Here is a 21,935-nt window from a genome sequence, read left to right as displayed (position 1 = left end):
TAGAGAGACAAAGCTTTTATTTTATATGATTTCATTATGCACATAAAGTAAGAAAATTACATATACATGTGCAATGTACTTTTTATAGTTATATTTTATATAATTACTTAGTAAAATGAAAACATAAAAATATAGCAAAAGTATAATGCAGTGAAATTGTCCACTCTATTCTCTAAGCCCTCACATGTTGCCTCTTTCTCAGGAAAAATGAGGATTATTTAAATACAAATTATGCTCATTTTTGTACCGCTGTCTGATATCAAGGGAATACTGAAGTTTTAAAGAGAGAGCAGTGAAGTGAACATGAAAAATATTCACTTTTTGTGTCTTAGAGGGAAACAGTGGCATGTAAACTGTGAAGTTGGATCTTAAAACATATTTATTTTACCATGACAGCCATTATTGGTGTTTTTCCAACAAAGGGGACATTAACATTTTGTTACATATTTGATACATACCCACAAGTTCATGATAATTCAGAATTAAAGCCTCAGAGGTCTCATGCTTATTGTATGGTTAAGTTATGCCTTGTAAAATTTTCATTTCCCAAGTTAACGTATTGGAAATGATTTGTTTATTTTCATGGGATTTAAGTCACCATTGAAACAAAGAACTCACATTTGAATGGGTGTGACAACATGCAAAAAACTATGTGTATATAATTATATATTATATAGAGAGTGTAAATGCAAGTTAATTGCAGAGAGAGAGAGAGACGGAAGGAGAAGGACAGGGGAAGGCTTTCAGAAGAAGCCAGGGAATTTGGAAGGTGGAAGGGATAGCCAGTCTTGAGCCAGGAGATGGGAGTGTTGGATATATGAAGAAAATGAGGTCAGTGTAGCTGGATTGTAGAATACATGCAAAGGAATGAAGTGTAAGAATACTGGTAAAGTAGGTAGAAATAAGGTTGTTTAGGGCAGTAAATGCAAAACAGAACATTCTGTATTTGATCCTGGAGGTAATGGGGAGACACTCGAATTTATTGAGTAGAGGATGGACAGACTCATGTGTTAGGCACTTTGGCAGCTGAGTTGAGGGATTGAAATTGTGGTAGACTTGAGGCAGGGAGAGCAATAGGAAGGCCATTACAGTAGTATAGGCATGAGAGGGCCTCTACTAGTGTGGTGGCTATGTGTGTAGGGAAGAGGTTTATGGGAAATAGGAAGGTAGAAATGACAAGACCTGATGCATATTGAATAGATGAGGTGAGTTTGAGGGAAATGTCAATGATAACACTGAGGTTTCAAACCTGGGTGGCTAAGAGTATAGTGGTGTTAACAACAATAATCACAGTTTTAGGAAGAGAGGATGTTTTTTTTAGGGAAGATAATAAATTGTGTTTTGGACATGTGGAGTTTGAGATGCCTATAGGACATCCAATTTGCGCTTTTGGAAAGGCAATTGATGAGTCAGGATTGGAATTTAAGAAATAGATTAAGGCTGAATACATAGATCTGAGAATTCTCCGCAAAGAGATGATAATTGAGCCTATGAGAGCTGATGCGATCACTAAGTGGAAATAGTACGGATGGAGAAGAGAAGAAGACCCAGGACAGAGCCTGGGGGGGGTGTTGGGGAACACCTACAATTAGTGGGTACAACCTAGATGAAGATCCAGTAAAGGAGACTGAGAAGAAACAAACAAGAGAAACAGGAGAGAGCAGAGACACAAAAATATAGATAGGAGAGAGTGATGAACAGTGTTAAAGGTTGCAGAGAGGTTAAAATGTTTGAACATTGGGAAAAGGTCATTAGATTTGCCAATTAATAGATCTCTGGTAACTCTGGAGAGGGCAGGTTCATTTGGATGATGAGGTCAGAAGCCAGATTGCAGAAGGCTTAAAATTGAATGAGAAGAGAAGATGTGGAGAAGACTGATGAGGGAAGAGTAGATGGCTGTCTCATGGAGTTTAGTAGAAAATGGAAGGAGAGATATAGTATGATAGCAAGAGAGAGTAATATCAAGTAGTTTTTTTTAAGGATTTGGGAGACCTAGATATATTTGTTGGCCTCAGAGAAGGAACCTGTAGGGAAGGAGATATTGAAGATTGGGGGATGGAGAGGGATTGTAGGGAGAGGTTTGCTGGAGAAGATTGAAGGGGATGAGATCAAGAGATTGTTGAAGGATTTCTCTTATCAAGGAGGAGTAAAGGAGGAAATAGTGGGGGAATACATCTGAGTGATGTGAGATGAGGAGTGAAGAAGAGTGAGTTCTCAGCAAATGGCCTCGATTTTTTTTTTTCAGTGAAGTATTAGGCAAGGTCCTCAGCTGAGAGAGGGTGAGGTATCATTGGAAGCTTGAGGAGAAATGAATAGATTTGAAATAGCTGCTGCTTTATGTAGGAAGGCAGTGATGGAGGTGTAAAAGAATTGCCTTGCTGCAATGAGATCTAAATTGATATTTTGTAACACATTTGTAGTGAGTCCAGCCAGAATGGTTTTATTATTATTATTATTATTTTTTAGCTCTGTTCAGCAGCACATGAACTGGAATGAAGGTGGTTGGAGTTGTTTAAGATTGGGATTTAGCAAGGTGATTGGTGGTAGGAGAAGGAGGCAGAGGATTGAAGAGTAGAAGATAGTATAGAGTAGAACTGGTTCATCAAAGGGTCTAGAAAGGGAAGGAGGAGAGTATGGCCAGTGCAGGGGTGATGGATGGTCTGTAAAAGAACTAAAGGAAGTCACTATGAGAACAAAGAACAGTGTTAGGATTTGCAAGGAAGGCATAAGGAAAGATGGAATGATAAAAGATTATGATCAGATCATAGAATTTTGGAGTTCATGAACATGGAAGTAGATCACTTGTGGGTAATGACAAAAACAAGAGTATGTGTAGCTTGAACTACAGTATAGAACAGTAGGTCATGGGAATTGAGTAGTTTAAAGAACTGGGAAGATAGGGTGTTTGAGGGAGCTTCAGTATATTGATATCCTGTAGTGTGAAGGCAGGAGTTCAGGTGGAGAGAAAGACTGAGCCAGGCACTGAATTCATTGAAGAAGATAAGGTAATGTCTTGGGGGTCCATCAGGATTTGGATTGGATGATAAATTTGAATTAGGTGAACCTCAAAGGAAGAAAGGTTGCTGAGAGATGGCAGGAGAGGGAAGAGTCTAGAGGTGGAAGTGGGGAGGAGTGTTTTGACTCTTCCACCCTGACCAGTGAAGAGTGAGCTATGAGCAAAAGTACACCCAGTATTGGAAAAGGTATCTAAGGATTCATTGTCATTAGCAGAGAACCATATCTCAGTGAGCATGAGAAGAAGGGATGAAAGAGGAAGGAAAAGATTTAAGATGAAACAAGTTTGTTAATTACAGATATAGGATTCCAGAGAGGATGGTTGAAGGTGTGGGTAGATGTGAATGGGACATTGAGGAAGGGGTAGGGTTGAGGGATATAGGAATGGGGAGTTGGGGCTAGGGAATGGTATTTGTATACTAGTAAGTCCAGGGTTCAGAAGCACTGGGTTGGGGAGATTTTGAGGGGATGGGTTATACTAAAAATTGAGGAATAAGTCCAAGGAGAGTATCAGTGGTTGTGGAGAAGTCTGTTGAAGGAAACAGGTGATTAGACTGTTAAGGTCCTTACTCTAGGTACAACTTTGTGGCAGGTGGTGGTGATGTGTTATGTGAGGCCTAATAATTTCACTTCTTAGCACGCTGGAGCAGGGGTTCTGGTCAGGGAGCAACATGAGGTGAATGGGTTGGGTGTTTGGTTGGGGTTGAGTTCTGGAATACTGGAGAAAGAATTAGATCAAAGATAAACTCAGGAAACAGGGATCAGGGCTGAATCAGTACATGAAAATAGAAGTTAGCGGTCAGATGGAAGTGATCCATCTGGTGGCCAGGTTGAGGCTAATGAAGGGCCCACTGGAAGGGAGAGAGAGGTTGGAGGCAGGTGGTTGGATAAAATTTAAAGTGCTTTTCTAAATAATGTACTTGGTTTTTTTTTTTAATTTCTGGATTTTTAATATATTTTAAAAATCTTTTATTTTCTTCCAAATGATTCTGATCTTCATGCTTGGCTTAATGGGGTGTGTAAAATTAAAAGGGCTTCATCAGTGCTGAGTAGGAACAAACTGTGAAGTATTTATGTGATGCTTTGTGAATTATCACATCTGATTTATGCTACTCAGACATGCTGCTTTTATTTTGCTGCCTAATAAGACCTGAGGTTTCTACTCTGACCCTTATCAACTGTTTTCCAAAGAGAAAATCAATTTAACATCCCAGAAAATAACATGTTAAGGAATATATAAACATGCCTGATTTTCTCAAGATTATTTTGTATTACAACTGAATACAGTTAGTGAAATATATAGCAGGAGTTAACCTGGCATCCATGAATTTGTTTTTTTTTAAGTACTTTGATAACTATATTTTAATATAATTGATTTCCTTTTTAACTCATTGTATTTTATGCATTAAAATCACCATTTAGAGAAGGGTACGCAGGTTTCACTAGATTGCCCTGCCACACAAAAAAGTTAAGATAAATCATTAAAGGCATCAACTATTAGTCGTTGTTCTGGAAACATCAAAATATCTTCTTTTGCATTTTTCTGCTTCCCCATTGGTTATTCTTTGAAGATTCAATGCACAATAAACATTTGATTTCTGTAAATAGTAAATAAGCAATAAAGATTATAGTGTCTTCTTTTGTACAGCTCAATAATAAGCTTCTGTTTTAATGAAGTTTGAATACAACATAGCAGTAGGATTCTTCCTGTGTTATTTTGGCCACATTTATGCCTCTTTTGTTTTTTAAGACTTTAATACTGGAAACAGAGAATGTGAACCTCAAGAAGAGGAAAGCAGAAATCAAGAAGACACATGTTCTGATTTAAAAGTGGTCCTCTGTTCAACTGCCAAGAAGATGAAGAAAAAACTTAGAAGTCATGTTCTTGAGTACAGTAATGCTCCTTCTCTGGAGGAATCAACATTGCAGTCAGTAAGTTTACAGGATTTAGGTGGGTCCAATATGTGCACTATTGATATTGTTAAATTATGGCTGGTACATTTATAGAAGATTCAATAAAAGACCTTAAATTCTGTTTTTCATATACTCTATGATCTATGAATGTCTTTATTGGTCCTATGATTTCATTGGTTTAGGAAGCTCTTGCAGATCAGCACCTTCTCGGCAATATATAGTCAAAGAAAGTTGTGTAGGAAAGGTAAGTGACTTCCCTAGGGTCGCACAACCCCACAGCCAGTGTGTGATTTAGAGGCCAGTTCTTTATCCACTGTGCCATGAGGACTCTCTCTGTCTCCTTTTATCGTTTGCTTTATTTGCCATTTGACTCTGTATTTCTGTGCTGTAATTTGACAATATGGAGTTATATTTCTTACTTCCATGTGTCCATAATATTCAGATAATAGAATGTACTGTTTAATTGATATTGTAAAAAATGAAGAGATCACATATAAAAATACACAACACCCAAACTATGCTGGTGAGACAAGTGAAAAGCCTGAGAGATGAGTTTCTGGGTAATTGATAATTTATTAATTAGGCTAGTTGATAATTAATAAATTGATGGTCAGTGGTCTTGATAACTAAATATAAAACCATGGAGATTACTGAATGCTTAAATGTCTTTGGAAAAGAAGGCTCCCCTGACAGGTGAAAATTGACCCTAATTGGTGAACAATTAATTGAGGGGTAGACATATTAATGAGGGGGTAGGCTAAAAGTCTTCATCTCCTCCCGGTGAGAATATGACTTGACCATGTGACTCAGCTGCCTCCAACAATCTGGACAAAGAAATCCATCTGTACCCAAACCACTCTGGTTGGTTTTCCCCTTCATAAGGTGGGTTCTTAAATCACAATAGAGGGACTGCAAGTACATAGACTTACTTCCTAAGGGCAAGAATTCACCTAAATTAGATTCTGTTTGTAAAGTCTTCTAGTTGGGTGGAGTCCTGCCTAAGATTGAAGAGGATTTGGGCAATTTCATCTATCAGCAATGTTTTTCACAGACTGACTGACTAATCTACAGGGACTGGTCCCTGAATGAGGAAATAGAAAAGAAAAACCTCAATCCTAATTTAATAATTGATTATTGATATAATAGGAAAAATAATAATTTCTCTCACTGGAAAGATTTGTCTTTTGGTACCTCTGAGACATCATTATGAATATTATTTATCATTATGCAGTACAATAGCTACAAAAGGTGTTAGAGATTGAAATGACCTTGTGCTGACTAATTTTGCTTAGAATTATGTTTTTTGAATATGTTCCTTATATAAGCATGTTTATTTGTTATTTGTTTCTTATTTACAACATAAAACAAAGCAAAAACAGCCCAGCTACTTGATCTTCCTGATTGGCATTAAGAAAATGGAAGCTTACTGTAGATCTTTTGAAACATTTTAGTGAGCTTTTAGTTGTCTTGATCACATTTCTCTTTTGTTAACTGTTTTGTTAACATGCTGAGTATCCCTAAATCATAAAATTCTACAAACCATCTGACCTGTGATTATTTACAGTGTTTTATATCTTGCTTCTTTCCCTAGATATTGAAACGAAGGAAAAAAGAAATGCCCCATACGCAGAAACACATACAGTTAGCTTTTATTAAGGCCTTGTGAATGGTGCTTTTTATAATGGGAGCTTCCAAGAAGAGCTCTCTCTCCCCACTTGTCCAAATTAATTCTATGTTTTCTTCCCTTTGGCTGTTCTCTCCCCTTCCTCCTGTATCAAAGCAGATATGAAATTAATGTCTAGCATATATAGACTAATTTAATTACAACTTCAGCAAGCTCTTATAAAATGAAATCTCAGAATTCTATGACTATCGCCAGTTGTATAAGGGGCTTCAGACCCAGACCACCCTGGTTGGTTTTCCTCTTCATAAGCTGGATTCCTAAATCACAATAGAGGGCCTGAAAATGACATAGACTTACTTCCTAAAGGCAAGAATTCACCTAAATTAGATTCTGTTTGTAAGATCTTCTAGCTGGGTGTTGTAAGTTAAATAGGAATGAATCCTGCCTTAGGAATCTGAGAACCGAGGTTCAAATCCTAACTTTGCTGCTTACCACTAGTATGAATTTGGAGGAATCTCTTCACCTATTTTTTGGCCTTGGTTTTCTCACATGTAGAATGAGAAAGTTGAACTAGATGACCTCTTCTGTACTTTTCAGCTCTAAACCTTTTGACTTAGTTTTACTGCCACCCCTTCTCTCCTTTCCAAATTAACCAGCTTATTAACTAAATTTTAGGTTGAGTTGGTTGGTTAATAATTGGTCAATAATAATAATGAGTAACAATAGTTAACATTATAGCACTTACTATGTGCCAGGCACTGTGCTAAGTGCTTTACAATAATTATTTCATGTGATCCTTACAACAACCTGGGAGGTAGGTGCTAATATCCCCCTTTTTACAGATGAGGAAACTGAGGCAAATGGAAGTTAAGTGACTTGCCCAGGGTCATAAAGCTAGTAAGTATTTGAGGCTAGATTTGAATTCAGGCCTTCCTGACTCCAGACCTGGTACTCCATCTATCTGTGTAGATATAAATGGCCTTGTTCAGTCATTTTCAGTCATGTCTTACTCTTTGTGACCCCACTTGGAGTTTTCTTGGCAGAGATACTGGAGTGGTTTACCATTTCCTTCTCCAGTTTATTATACAGATGAGGAAACAGACAAACAGGGTTAAGTGACTTGCCCAAATTTTACACAGCAGCTAGTAAGTGTCTGAGGCCAGATTTGAATTCAGGAAGATGAGTCTTCTTGACTCCAGGCCCAGCACTCTCCACCATGCCACCTACTTGTCCCATAAATGGCCTTAGCACTATGTATATACTTTCTATTATCAAAGGGTCTGATATTAATATTGGGACAATTTAGGAATAATACAAATATTAGAATTTTAATATAGAAGAGCTATAACTTCTGATTAGGTCTTGGTTTTCTGATTGCTTGATTTGTTTTATACTGTTAAGGTAGCTATTCTTGCTGCTTAGGCAACCGGCAACACTATTCTCTTGTTATTTACAAAAGTCAAAATGTTTTTTTAAAAGCCTCAAAAATCTTCCTTTTATTATAGTTAAATAAACAATACTAAATTTTTTTTTATCTTTAGCCTATGTCTTTTTTCTTCAAGGCCTATATGTATTAAAATTGGTGCTTAATAAGGTAAATTTGAATAATACTAATGTGTATTCTGTACATTATTTGTGTTGTGTAGAAAGAACAAGAACATGATTCATTGCCTTCATTGCCTTCTGAATGTGGAGATCCAAGTGAAGATGACTATTTGCATGATCTTAAAGCCTTACAAGGAAACACTCTGGAGACTGTGGAAATTGGTTTTCTGAAACCTCCCTCTTTTGAGAGCCAGGAGGTTGTTGTAAGTTGTGCCCAGGAGAGCTTTTCTGACTCTTCAGCCACCAGCCCATTTCAGAACCTGGACCCTGTTTGCAGTGATGCTCTGGAGATTTCTTCCATTGTTGATAATGTCAGTATGTTGGTGACAGAGGCAGAAGTTCCTGTTCTAAGAAAATTGCGAAGCAGAAAGTATGAAGAGAAACAATTGCTTGTTTCTGTTGAACCAAGTAAGTATCAACTGTTATTTGGTGGCTGAACCACATAAAGCATTGGAGAACTACCATCATTTTTGTACTTTCTCCCCATTGCCTGCTTGCTTTTCTCCACTTCTATTTAACCAAAAGAAACAACTTTGTATGTCATAATTATGGAATGTATTCTCTCACTTAGAAACTGAAAGCTCTGCTTGTTTGTATCACAGATCTTGTTATATTGTCTGGTTGGTTTAGTGGTAGTATGAGTTCTTCCTGGGGAAGGTGTTCTATAATCATTTTCATAAGATGTAAATTTATTAAAAGACCCTGTAAGAGCCAGTATCCTTATGTTCAGGAAGTTAAGGTACTGTGAGTGTGTGTTAAATAGAGCATGTCATTGTTAAAGCTAGAACCCAATCTGCAAAGTCCTTAGTTTTTATTCATTTAGGCCTCTGAATCCCTTAAGAATTGGGACATAATTTGCATTTACAGAACAGCATTGATTTGGATTGGGGATCAGAAGATTTGTGTTTGCATCTTCTACTTATGTGACCTTGATCAAGCTACTTAATTAATGTGGGGTACAGTTTCTTCATTTGTAAAATAAAAGGTTTTAGATTAGATTTTCTTACCTGTCCTTTCATGTTGTAAAGTCCTTTGATTGGTAGAAAACATATATTCTAGAGGTAAGTAAAACATTGAAGGACAAGCCAGTTTTTGAATTTTCCATCCTGTTATGATGACTTCATTGAGTTATTATTTAATCTAAATGATATTCAGCATCAACTATAAGGCTTTTCTGATGGTTAATAATAGCAAGTCACTTTAAGAATACATTTTCCTTTTTTAGTTGTTGTTTCCAGTGATGAAGAAGGGCCTATTGAACAAAACAATTCAGACACACTTAATTTACAACCTGAACAAGGCTACGAGCTTGTCATTAAAGATGGGGAAAGAGTATCTGAGTTGGAGTTGTCAGAAGAAACACTTCTGACAGCATCTAAATCTGTGCAGGTAACCCAATCCTGATATAGTATCAATATTGGCTGAGATTCTTTGCTTTTTATTAACAAGTGAATTAATTCCAATCAAAAACACTTTAAAAATTTTTTTATATATAATATGTATAAATACATATAAGTATATACATATATGTATAACATAATCATGTTATCTATAGCAAAACATATAATTGCTTTCTCATTTTGAAGTAAAAGGACCATGCTGCTTCATCTTGTCATTTCTAACTCTCAGCTGAAAGGTTATTTTGATTTGGATACACTTCTTTCTTCGTGATTCCCATAGGTCATTTAAGTAAGTATATTTTCCTTGTATTTGCTAAACCAGCAATACTATTCTCCTAGTACTTATGTAATACTAAGGCTAATACCTGTAGTCCCAAGGCTATTTGAAGTTTTGTCTTCTCTTTAGTACTCTGCTCAAATTTTCTTAAATGATGATATTGATTAAGGGTATTGAAATAGTAAGCAGTGCAGTATATCAGGAGATGGATGGATTATCTTGTTCAGGGAATAAAAGGAGGCCAGTGTCATTAGATTGAAGAATATTTGGGGAGGAGGATAAGATGTAAGAAGACCAGAGAAAGGGAGGAGGAGGCTAGGTTATAAAAGGTTTTGAGTGCCAAATATAGGACTCATGCCCAGCAAATTGGCAAAGATGACAAAAGAGAGGAATGGTACAATGATTTTCTTATTGTGTAAATTGTTCTCTTGGTTCTGCTCACTTCATTCTCTATTACTTCATACAGCTCTGAAATCCATCATTTAAAAAAATGACATAGTAGTATTCCTTTGCATTCTTATACCATGATTTTTTCAGCTGTTTCTCAAATGATGGACACCCCCTTAGAGTCCAGTTCTTTGCCATTACAAAAAGAGGTGATCTTAACATTTTTTTGTGCATATGAATCTTTTGCTTCATTATTTGATTTGCCTGTAATATACGCCTAGAAGGGGTACTGATAGTTCAAAGGGAAAGTGTGGCGTTGAATTGTTCAGTCAGAGGTCAAGACTGGCAATCTTAGAGAATTTAGTCAGAACAAGGGTGATGGTCTCAAAAATTACTGAGAAATCAAGGGATTGGAGGTCATGCTGAGGATGAATAGGTTAAGGAAGAATGAGATATATAGAGATATGGAATTATAGAAAATGTTGAGGTAAAAAAGTTTCATAGTTCTTGATTACGGAAGTAGAATACTTGTGGGTGATGGCAAGATCAGGTGTGTGATTTTTGTTGTATGTAGCTGAGGTGGCATGAAGTTCATGGAAATTAAGTAGGCTGATGAACTTGGAAACCAAGACATTTAACAGAGTAGCAGAAAAATAAAAAAAAATAAAAAAATGATTATATGAAATAAAAAGCTTTTGCACAACAAAATTATTGCAAATCTAGGACAAAGTTATTGCATCTTGACTATCCATGAAACAAAGAAAAGTTAAACTTAATGGCCCTCATTCTGAACAGATGCCCTCTTCTTCTGTAGTGATGGTGACAGAAGGTGCCAGATAGAAGTAGACAAATGACCAGCAGGTGCTATCTTTTTGTATATATTGTAATATAGATATATAATCATATATGTATATATTCCCTTAAATATCTTCCAACTATATATGTGTGTATATGTGTATATTTGTAGATAGATATAGATATACTTATTTATCTATACCTATATTTATCTGTATCTATTTTTTATCTGTCCATATCCCCAAGTATAAGAGTAGGTTTTGGGATGGAAAGGAAGACTCAATTTTTCAAGAAATGAGGGAGAATGACCCGGGAGCAAATAGATTACTATTATTACTAATAGATATTACTATCCTAGCCACTAGGATCTGGGAAGGGTCATATATTTGGATGGATTGAACTTAGAAATGATATCATAACCATTAAAAAGAATTTGACATAATCACTTACACAGGAAAAAACAAATGAATGAAGAATATGTATTACTCAGATTTACATACAGTTGGATAGATGCTTAGAGAGCTTTGTTCATCAGTATATCTGGGAAACATTATAAATGGACAATATTAGAGCTATAATTAAACCAAAGGAGGAGAGTATGCCTTCAGGAAATTTTATAGTTCCTTTAATGACCTCAAATTTTACCCCCAAATAGGAACCCATTATTTTAATACCAATGTTCTACCAGTGTTGTTATATAGCTCTCAGGCTTAAAACACAACAGTCTTTGAAGAATTGAGAATGAGTTACCACACAGGTCAATGGAAAAGTACATTGTGGGTGTGAGAAGGCTGCAACGTATAATAAATGAGGAACTTGAAAGAAGAGAAATAAAGAATGACATTGGGAAAATATGTAATGGGAAAAGAATTTGGACTAGGCTTGTAGTAAGAACACAGTGAGGGAAGACAGGTAAATAAATTTAATGCTTCTGTGGTATCTTTACATTGTTAGGAGAGCCTCAATAAGGCCTCTGGTACATTAAGTGGACCCCCTGTGGTGAACTTATGGGCAAGAAGAGGAACACAAGATAGGCAGATGTGGATGAGTTGCAATCTGCATTTTTGAAGTGAATATCCAAATCAGTGAGATCACGGATCCATGTGAATTGTTTTTGCATATAGTTGAACAATTTACAATAAAAAAATTAAATTGACCATACTGAGTTAAAAACCTCTAAATGAATTATACTTCCTTAGTAGCACGCAAGTTGATGTATGCAATGACATCAAATCAAGAAACTAAGTAGTACTACTATGTGAGAATGAATACAATGAAGCAAGTAGCACCAAATACTAAAATTTGCACCAGTCACCTTCATGGGAATAAGATCTTTAATTCCCTCTATTATTGCAATTAGTGATGAGATAAATTTGACTAATGTTATTTAGGGGCAACTAGGTGGCACAGTGGATAGAATGCCAGGCCAGGAGTCAAGAAGATTCATCTTACTGAGTTCAAATCTGGCCTCAGACACTTACTAGCTTTGTGATCCTGGGTAAATCACTTAACCTTGTTTGCCTCAGTTTCCTCATCTGTAAAATAAGCTGGAGAAGGAAATGATAAACCACTCCAGAATCTGTCTGCCAAGAAAACCCCAAATGGGATCACAAAGAGTTGAACCTGACTGAAAATGACTGAATAACAACATTTTTGTACTACATTGAACATAATTAAATCTCTTGTATTGTGAAATCTGAGAATATATTCACTCCAGAGTTACAGTCATGGAGGTCCTCACTAAAGGACTGTAAATCTTCACTAACAGTGCATGTGAGAAGAAAGAAAGATGCTAAAATACCTTACAGCTTCCCCACCCCAGGTATTAATGTCAGTACATGGATTATAAGAAAATCTGATTTGTCATTTTAACATTCTAATTATGTCTTACAAATTGTGAAGACCCAGTGAAACTTTTCTTTCTCTTGACTCCACTTATTCTATCTTTTAAAAAAAGTCCAAAGTATCCATCTATTTGATTGCTGATGTTTTGAGCTGGGCCTTGTTCAGACCGACCCCCTGATAGTTTACGTTATATTTGGGAACAAAGTGAGATAGATGCTTATAGGTTATTCAGCATTCAGCAACAACGAAAAAGAGACTTACTTAGCCGTAGGAGGAGAAGGCTGTTCAATAAGGATAGGTATTGAGGACCCCTTGAATTGATTAGGCTGAGGGAAGCTCTCTTCCTGATTCACCAGCCAAGCATCTGAGAGCTTCTTGAGCTTTTTGTGGCCCCTTTGTGCTTAAGTGATCAGGAAGTGATGAGTCCCCTGAGCCAACTAAGACTCAAGAGATGGACTCAGTGCTTTTAAAGGAAAATTAGCCTAACTTGCATGGAGAAAGAGGGATTAATACATGTCTATCACAGTGGACATCTGTGATGGGGGTTAGTTTCTTGCCTTTTATTTTCTTCACGTAATTGTTGTGAGTAAGAGTAGTAAAAGGATCATCATAGTAAAGAACTTCTGTACTGGTAATGTGAGCTGGGCTAGCGGCTGTATTACACACGGCTCTGGTACAGGAAACATTTTGTCTAATATATACACTGAAAGGGAATATGAGTGTAGGCTGGGCAGATGAGGATACAGAGAAAGTCAGCCTGAAAAAATGTAATGTTGCTAGAGAGAATTTGGACAAAACTGTTAAAAGTTTGAATAGGAGCAGCATATTATCTGAGTCTTTAAGTGATGATGAGCAGCATCTGTCTCTGTAGGTAATAATAAGCATACAGATATCATAATGGGTAAAGCAAATAGGATTGGCATGACTGCGGGAACTGTTTCAGGTTCACACAGTTACCACTCCTGTGCTCACCAGAAGGTGTATCTTGGTTTGTTGGGGACCTCTATTACAACTGAATGCCAAAAATAAATTAAGCCTTTTGGGGGAGGTTTTTCTCTGTGGATAACTGAAGTCATTAATTTCAATGACATTGATTTAGATTCAGATCAGATATAGTTTAAGAACTATTTTACTCTATGGAATTCATTTTGGGAGGGACAGTTATTTAAAACATTTAATTTTTTGCAAGGTAAACTAATTGTTATTACTGAGCAAGATGCTGACCAAAATTGTAGTTTGATTTGCCACTCACTATTTCTCAATGTAAATTGCAGGCATTGGTAAATTGCAGAATTGTAGTTCTACTTAGAAGAGAACTTGGAAATGATTCAACTTAACTTAATTTTTTAGATGAAAATATAGGCTAATTCATTACATAATAATGAATTAGTAAAATGAGTATAATAGAAGACATTTAAAACTGAAAATGTACATTAATTTTTTCAGTATTTGATATTCACTTAATACTTAATGTAGTTCATTTTATCCTTTATTTCTTTCTAGGTTTCACCAAATGTATTTCCAGAAAGTCTTGTCATGGACAATTTTTCTTGTATTATACCCAGTGATGAGATGAATCTACACTTGGATATTACATTTGCCTCTATTTACATTGGCAGCATAAAAGGAGTTTCTAGTGGTTATGTTACTGTAAGTATTTTTAGCTTGAGATATTTTTTGTAACTGATCACTAACAAAACATTTGTGAATTTCTTTGAGTAAAAATAGGAATAGAGGGATTTAGAGATTCATTTTTATCAGATGCTTTAGATTTTTAAAGTAGTTGTTTCTATCTTCAGTCCTCTCATTTTCAATTCTTATAATTTCTAATTACTCAGACTATAACAATTGCATATATTTACATAGAAATTTAAGATTTACAAAGTGCTTTACGTTCCAGGGTAAGAAACAGAGGCTCAGAAAAATTGGGCGATTTGCCTAAGTCCACAGAGCCAGTAACTGGCATAATTGTAAATGGCGACCCTTCTCCTCCAACTGAAAGGCTAGTTTTCTTCTACTATGCCATACTGCCTTTATTTTTAAGCATATCATCCTTTATTGTTTTTTTTTTATGTTATTTTGAGATTTTTTAAAAAAGTTTTGTGGCCTTGGACAACAGTTTACCAGTTTTCTCGTGTGTAAAATGAGGGTGTTGGGCTGGAAGACATGGGCTAGAAGATATCCCTTCTAAAATTCTCTGATTCTCTAATTTTGACACATTCCCTAAAAAAAAACTTTGTATTTTTTTTTTTACATAGAACAAAAGTATCTTAAAAGTATAGTAATAGGACATGACAATTTTAGAATTCTTGATGTTCCATATTGAACTTGGACATTTGCACTATACAACTCAAATTAAGTTATAACACTTAGGTGTAGTGGAAATCTTCAGTTTAGGAGTGGGTAATGTTGTAAAAGTTCATTTATAAGTAATTTATTTTGTCTGGAACTCTGAAAGTGTTTCCTCCTGAAGATGTAAAGGGTGGTAAGGTTCCTAGGCTAGTCCATAAAAGCCCATTAAACCCTGAATGTATTTGAACCATAATACTGCTTTAGTTGTCACATCCCTGCCTCTTGTGATTTGGTTGGTACAAGTGAATTCCAATAATTATTGGACCTGATGATAAGAACCTTGCAAGGAAGGAGGACATGGTCTAAATCCTGATCCTAAACAATAAGCAGTGTCCTCCTGGGTCAAGCCAGAATTTTCAGGGTAGGAAAATCCAAGAGGTTATCCAGGTGGCAGGAATTTGTATCAGTACTGCCTCGAAGGCAGTGTGGAGTCAGGGAACATACAGTACAGAGGGGAGCAGTGGGTGTGGGAGATGGTTGTCTAATGGCAACTTCTTTGCCTCAGATCAAGGATTCTTAGCTTGGTTTCGCAGAGTCTGTCAACTTGGGGGGAAAATTACATCTTATTTTTTCTCACTCACTTTTTGTTTCCTTTGTAATTCTCTGAATTTCATTCAGAACATTATTATGAGAAGGGGTCCATTGGCTTCACCAGACTGCCAAAGGGGTCCATGACTCAAAAAAGATTAAAATTACAAAGGAAACCAATTGTATTGAAATACAATTTTTTTTTTACTGTCTCTCTGGTATAGTTTATTATTGATAATAATTACTGATTTACAATTATTATCTCATGTTATTTTTACAACACCCCTGGGAGGTAGGTGCTATTATAAGGTAGGTGTTGTTGTTGTTACTACCATTTTAAAGATGAGGAAACTGAGGCCAAGAGAGGTCAGATGACTTGCCCAGGGTCAGATACCTTTAATTGTCTGAGGTTGACTCAAGATCCAAAGCTCTCTTCACTAAGCCATCTCATTACCTCTATATTTTCAGCCAAATCTGAATGGAGAGGATCAAGGCAAATATCTAGATGTCAAGTCTACCAAAATACAATTCTTAAACTAAAGGAAAACCAAAAAAAGGAAGTTTTCTGGATCCCAGCTTAAGAACTTCTATCTAGGAAATCAAGCTAGGCTTCTGTGTTGAAGGCTTTAAGACCTTTGGGTGGCAGAGTGTTTAGTTCTTTTGTGTATGTGGATTATTAATGAATTAGATATCTGTTAGTCCTGGACTGCTATTATTAACTTCATGCAAAGGTCCAAGAAGTTGTACTATCAGGTCAATAGAAAAGAATTAGGAAATAGAAAAAATTGTTGGGGAAAAACATAGACATGCAATTTCATCTTCAATTAATATTTAATGTTTATTGAATGCCTACTGCATGTAAACAAGGTGCTAGGTAAGGGGGAAAGGGAAAGGTTAAGAAGTGATATAAGATAGGGATGGATATGAATAGGGATATAATTAATACCTTCTTTCAAGGGAGTGGAATGTGAGGGGAGTGAATCTGGTCTTTGTAGTTTAAATATAATATAAAATAGTAAATATATAAAGGTTAGTGCCACATGATGAACAACTGTTAGACATCAAGAAATATAGGGAAGTCCAGATGGTGAGTAGGATGCGGAGCAGGGAGCCTAACTCCTCCAGACAGATCTAGAAAATGCACCAGACCACATCCTTGTGGGAAAAAATCCAAGAAAAAGTTACAGTGAATAATTTTTATAGCCCTGATCACCATAGGGACTCAGAGAGGTTTGTGGACATTGGCGATGGGGTGTATCCAGGACTGGTCATGGGCAGAACACCCCAGCTTCCAGGGAGCAAGAGGAAGTTCCAGACTCAGCAGGATGTGGGAACAAGTGCAAACTGGCAGCTTTGTTGTCCACTCTCTAGTTCTGGGTAACAAATCCAGAGCAGAGTGTGGAAGGGGACCCACACCAGTTTGTTGTTCCAGAGCAGGTAGTGCCTCAGGCTCTAGGCTGAGAGGAACAAGTTCAGAAGCAAGCAGTAGAAATATTATGGGGAACTGGCAGCACTACTTTGTTCCCTATGTCAGCATAAGAAGGCTTCTCTTAGTGAGGTTACTCAAAGTTTGTGCTTGCCATTGTGGTGTCAATTAGTACCTCCTATCTCATAGTCCACAGACTGGTATCAGCTCACGTGAACCGCCTTAGACCCCAGACTTACGCTGCTCAAGGTACTTATTTTGTAAAACCTGCTACTTTTTTTTAGTCTTATCTTTTCTCCTCATCTTCCTTACTTCACTCACTCTCAGGTGCCTTTTTTCCATATTTTAATCTTTACCCTTTGAGCTACCATATTGATGCAGTGGAGAATGTAATGAGTTGTGTTAGTGAATTTAAGTGTTTTGCTGGTCTGTAGCATAGTTTTGAGTTAGGAAACATTGGGCTAATTTTTGCCTTGCTACTCTCGGCCTCCCTTAATCTGTGGACTCTGATATTGCCTCTGCCCTTTTGCTAATTTTGTGTTAATTGCTTACTGAAACAGCCTTCACCTGGCTGTTGTATTTCATATGCTTCTGGTTCTATTAGAAACATTGCTTCTCTTGTATGTTAGTACTTTTCACCTGCTTTTTGGACTGAACCTTGACTGTACTGATGGCAGTTATCCCTGAGGACTTAGCTGATCCATTATGGGTCTTATCCTGTATTCAGGCAGATTGTGTAGATCTGCTTTGTGAGCAATAGCTTGAGGGAATGTCAGGGTCTAGGGAAGTTTTTTTTTTTGGATGGAGGACACCTGGGAATCTTTGTATGTGGTGATGGAGGAGCCAATGGACAAAAGGGAATGAAAATGAGAAAAAAACATGTTAATGATCAAGGGGACAAGTGCCTGGAGGAGAGCTGGAGAGGATGTGATCTAGAGCTCAAGTGGAGGGATTAGGCTTGGTATAGAAAAGACCTACCCTCTTCTTTAGCAACTAGAACTTCAGCAACTAGAGCAAGGAGGGAGAGGGTGGGGAATGGTGAGTTTTGAACTATGGAATGGAGAACAGGGAGCTTATCAAGTCAAGTCAACAAGCATTTATCAGATGTTTACTGTGTGCACCATGTTAAATTTTGGTAATACAAATACAAGCAAAAAGAAAGACAATCCCTGCTTTTAAGGAGCTTCTGAGCTCCTTAATAAAAGAAGATGACACTTAAAAGGGAGCTGAAAAGCTGGGGAAGGAGGAAAGAGGAGGTACCCTCATGGGAGCATGGTGGCTAAGCCTAAAGAATGTAAGACATTGGTTCCTCAAAATGGAGGTTCTGGGAAGAACTCATAAATGAGAAAAGGGGACTACAAGGTCAGAGGGGAATGCAACTAAGCCATGGTAATAAATGGAGATGAATGGTTTCTGTTTTCTGAATAAAGTAGGTGAGATCCTATTGGTGAGAGGAGAGAAGGTTTTATAGGAAGTTGGAGAACTGAGGAGAAAATTTGGAATAGTTACTGTGTGATAGTCAATTAGAGAAGAATAAAAGGATTGCCATGTAGCAGTAAGGGCCAAGTTGAGATTGGAAAACATAAACTCTTGAGAACTGTATCTCTCTATCAGGGTGGTTAGAAGGAGTATACATAGTATACCTAGACAGAGGGTATGGATATAAGTTGGCTTTTATGTGGTGACATAAAAAAAATTAAGGGGTGAAAAAAAGTATTGTACTGGGAGAAGAGGAAAGAGAGAGGCAGAATAGAGTAAATTATATCACATGAAGAGGCACAAAAAAGACCTATTCCAGTAGAGGGAAAGAAGGGAAGAGGTGAGCATTGTTTGAACCTTACTGTCATCGGATTTAGCTAAAAGAGGGAATAACATACACACTCAGTTGAGTATAAAAATCTATCTTACCCTGTAGGGAAGTAGGAGGAGAAAGGGGAAAGAAAAAGGGGAGCTGATAGAAGAGAGGATAGATTGAGGGAAGTGGGGATCAGAAGCAAAACTGGTGAGGAAGGATAGAGTGAAAGGAGAGAGAGAAGTATAAACAGGGGGGAAAAGATTGGAAAACATATATTTGTAGTGGTTCCTGTAAGCACAATTATGTGACTTTTCTAAGAAACATTTAGCAGTATGTTTTTAGGATTGCAGTAAATGGTAATAATTCATGGTTGGGGTTTGGCAAGATGTGACTGATGATAGGACAAAGAGGCAAGGAGTTCAAGATAGCTTTGGGTTGAACTGATTTACTACAGGGTAAAAATTTTGAACTGAGGGAGGAGAAATTAGAATAGGGGTGATGGTTTGGGAGAATAGGGCCTGAATGTCATGAAGAGGATGAAAAATAGGTTTAGTAGAGATGAAGCAAAAGGAGAGATTAAAGGATAGTCAGAGAGAACGATTTAAGAGTTTGGGATCAATGGAGGTGGAACAATCATGAGGAATGGTCAGATCAAGGGCATAACAATACCTTTGTGTGGCTGAGGTAAAATGAAGATGGAAATCTTGTCCGTTTAAGAGGTTGATATACTGTCAATCCCAGTGGTAGAGGGTAAAAGTGCTTAAGGGTTTGTAGTTTCACACCCACAGCATGTGAAAAAGGGCATAAAAAGGGGAGGCATGCTTCTCATTTTTTTTTTTACCTAGGACCAGCCTTATATTTCTATGTTATATTCATTGCAACATAAAACTTTCAGTAAAAATATATTCTTTATGAGAAAAACAAATTAATTGTCACCAAAATGTGTTTTATAAGTCTATAGGCTCATTAAAAACATTTTAGCAGTAGCTTTAGACTTTGCTCCATTTGCTATAAAGTACAGTCATTTTAAGAATTTTGTCTTAGAAATCCACTTTCTTAAGTTTTGGCAAGAAATGACACACTTTGGGATAAATGTAAATAACAGTTCTTTGAAAGTACCAGAATAAAAAAAAGTTTATTTGACTTTAATTGGATCTTTTTTGCCAAAATCTATAGCCAATGTATACAAACTATCATATATTTTCCTCCCATGGTTTACTACTTAAATAGTAAGCAAAGCAACCTTTCTACACTAGATCGTAGTTGACTTGTACCAAAGGAGTATGAATTATCTAATTTGACAAATCCATACTACGGGTACATAGAGTAGGAAAACAAAGATAATGGATTTTTTTTGAGAAATATAATTTGAAAGGTAATAATGATTAATGGTTTGTACTATTGCAAATTTATTTATTTTATAAATGTAGGAAGCCCAGTACTTCACTGAATTTTTTTTTTCTGTTTTTTTTTGAAATCTCTTACTAGTTTGATTGGTCAGAGCACATTAATCTGGGGGCCAGCTTTGTGAATTTGAACCTTGAGTAGGGACCACGTTGCTTTGTACTATTCCAAATTCATTACAAATCTTGGCCAGGCATCTCACAAATTTGTTGATCATGAGAGAATGTGAATGGATGAGTGCAAATTCATCATTTCTAATTGTACAAAATTCATAGCCAAATTTCCACAATGGGACAGTATTTTCTGAGAATAATGGAAATAAAATTTTGGTGAAGTTTTAGAAAAGTAATGGTTTAGACAAAGGAATTAAAAAATAGCAAGTGTCTCAAAAAAAAATAAGGGAAAAGCATGCGGGGAAGGGTAAAGCAGTGTTTTGAAATTCATAAGATCTTGGGGGGTTAGATATAACAGTGGCTTAAATTAGGTAGAATATTATATTCTTTCTATTCTGATAAGGAATCCTAGTTTCTTCATTTCTGTACCAACCAAGTACAATTTTGTACATAAAGTAAGGTATTATTGTAATTTAATGTTCATTGAGACTACCTACATTTTTTGACTTAAGTTATTGGCTTTAAAACTGAGCATATGAGAAATAGATTATATGATTCTTAAATATTTATGACATGAAAATTTCAAATTAGAACATTTACTTGGTTGGCTGATAAAGGGACATAATTTTTATAGTACAGGCTATAGGATATGAGTTTATGATTTGAAAAAGAAAAAAATTTTGAAAACTGTTATAAGTAGCAACTTGGCAAAACTAACTTTTACTTTTTAATTTTCCTTTAAGTTCACAACAAAGTATATAAAGATTCCATTTCAAGGTAAGCAATTACTTCTTTATGACCTACTCTCTTCACTGTAATTCTGTGCATAAAATAAGCTATTTCTGCCAATTTTCTTTGAAAATATTTTAAATCATTTTGGTTTTTTTCCGAGTACTTTTTTTTGTTCCTAATTGCTTTTCATTGTGGCCACTTCAGCATAACTAAAAACTTTAGTAATATACAGACCAAAGTTAGCTTTGTAGTGTTCAGCAGTTTCAGCATTACTGATTTTGAAAATGTCTTTAAAATACTAAAACTATTCTCAAAACAGTGCGCACTCTCTCTCTCTCTCTCTCTCTCTCTCTCTCCATGTATATATGTATATATATATATGCATATATATGTATGTATATATGTGTGTGTATATATATATATATATATGTATATATATAATTAGTATTATGACAAATAATGGCAAGTCAGCTCATTGTGCTTTTCCTGGGAGTAATTGAACTAAAGCTCTAATGGAAAACTTAAAAAAATGGAATTGCTTGGACATGTGAAAATGGATGTATATCAAAGGAAAACTTACATAGGGAGAAGCTTGGGGGGAGTAGTGAACATTATAAAACAGTATTTTAAGGTATAGGAATTTGTGGAGATCTGTAATAGTGGACTAATGAGGTATAATTTTATATTATTTCTAGTTTGATAAGGAGATCTTGGCTTTTCAGG

General features: G+C 36.2%; 1 protein-coding gene across 5 annotated transcripts in view; it reads left to right on the top strand.

Moving 5' to 3' along the window:
* Positions 1 to 21,935, top strand: part of SENP7 (SUMO specific peptidase 7) — a 158,889-nt gene that overhangs the window by 79,878 nt on the left and 57,076 nt on the right. For all 5 annotated transcript variants that reach the window (XM_020999860.2, XM_020999859.2, XM_020999856.2 and 2 more), the window contains 5 exons: positions 4,766 to 4,947; positions 8,200 to 8,566; positions 9,384 to 9,547; positions 14,366 to 14,512; positions 21,224 to 21,257. In XM_020999860.2, the coding sequence (XP_020855519.1) occupies positions 4,766 to 4,947; positions 8,200 to 8,566; positions 9,384 to 9,547; positions 14,366 to 14,512; positions 21,224 to 21,257 (894 nt within the window). The remainder of the gene's footprint in view (positions 1 to 4,765; positions 4,948 to 8,199; positions 8,567 to 9,383; positions 9,548 to 14,365; positions 14,513 to 21,223; positions 21,258 to 21,935) is intronic.

This window comes from Phascolarctos cinereus, unplaced genomic scaffold, assembly GCF_003287225.1.
Source record: "Phascolarctos cinereus isolate Bilbo 61053 unplaced genomic scaffold, phaCin_HiC Scaffold_726;HRSCAF=1367, whole genome shotgun sequence".
NCBI classification, from domain to species: domain Eukaryota; kingdom Metazoa; phylum Chordata; class Mammalia; order Diprotodontia; family Phascolarctidae; genus Phascolarctos; species Phascolarctos cinereus.
Note: the sequence above shows the minus strand (reverse complement) of the source record. Positions and strands in the feature narration are given on the sequence as shown.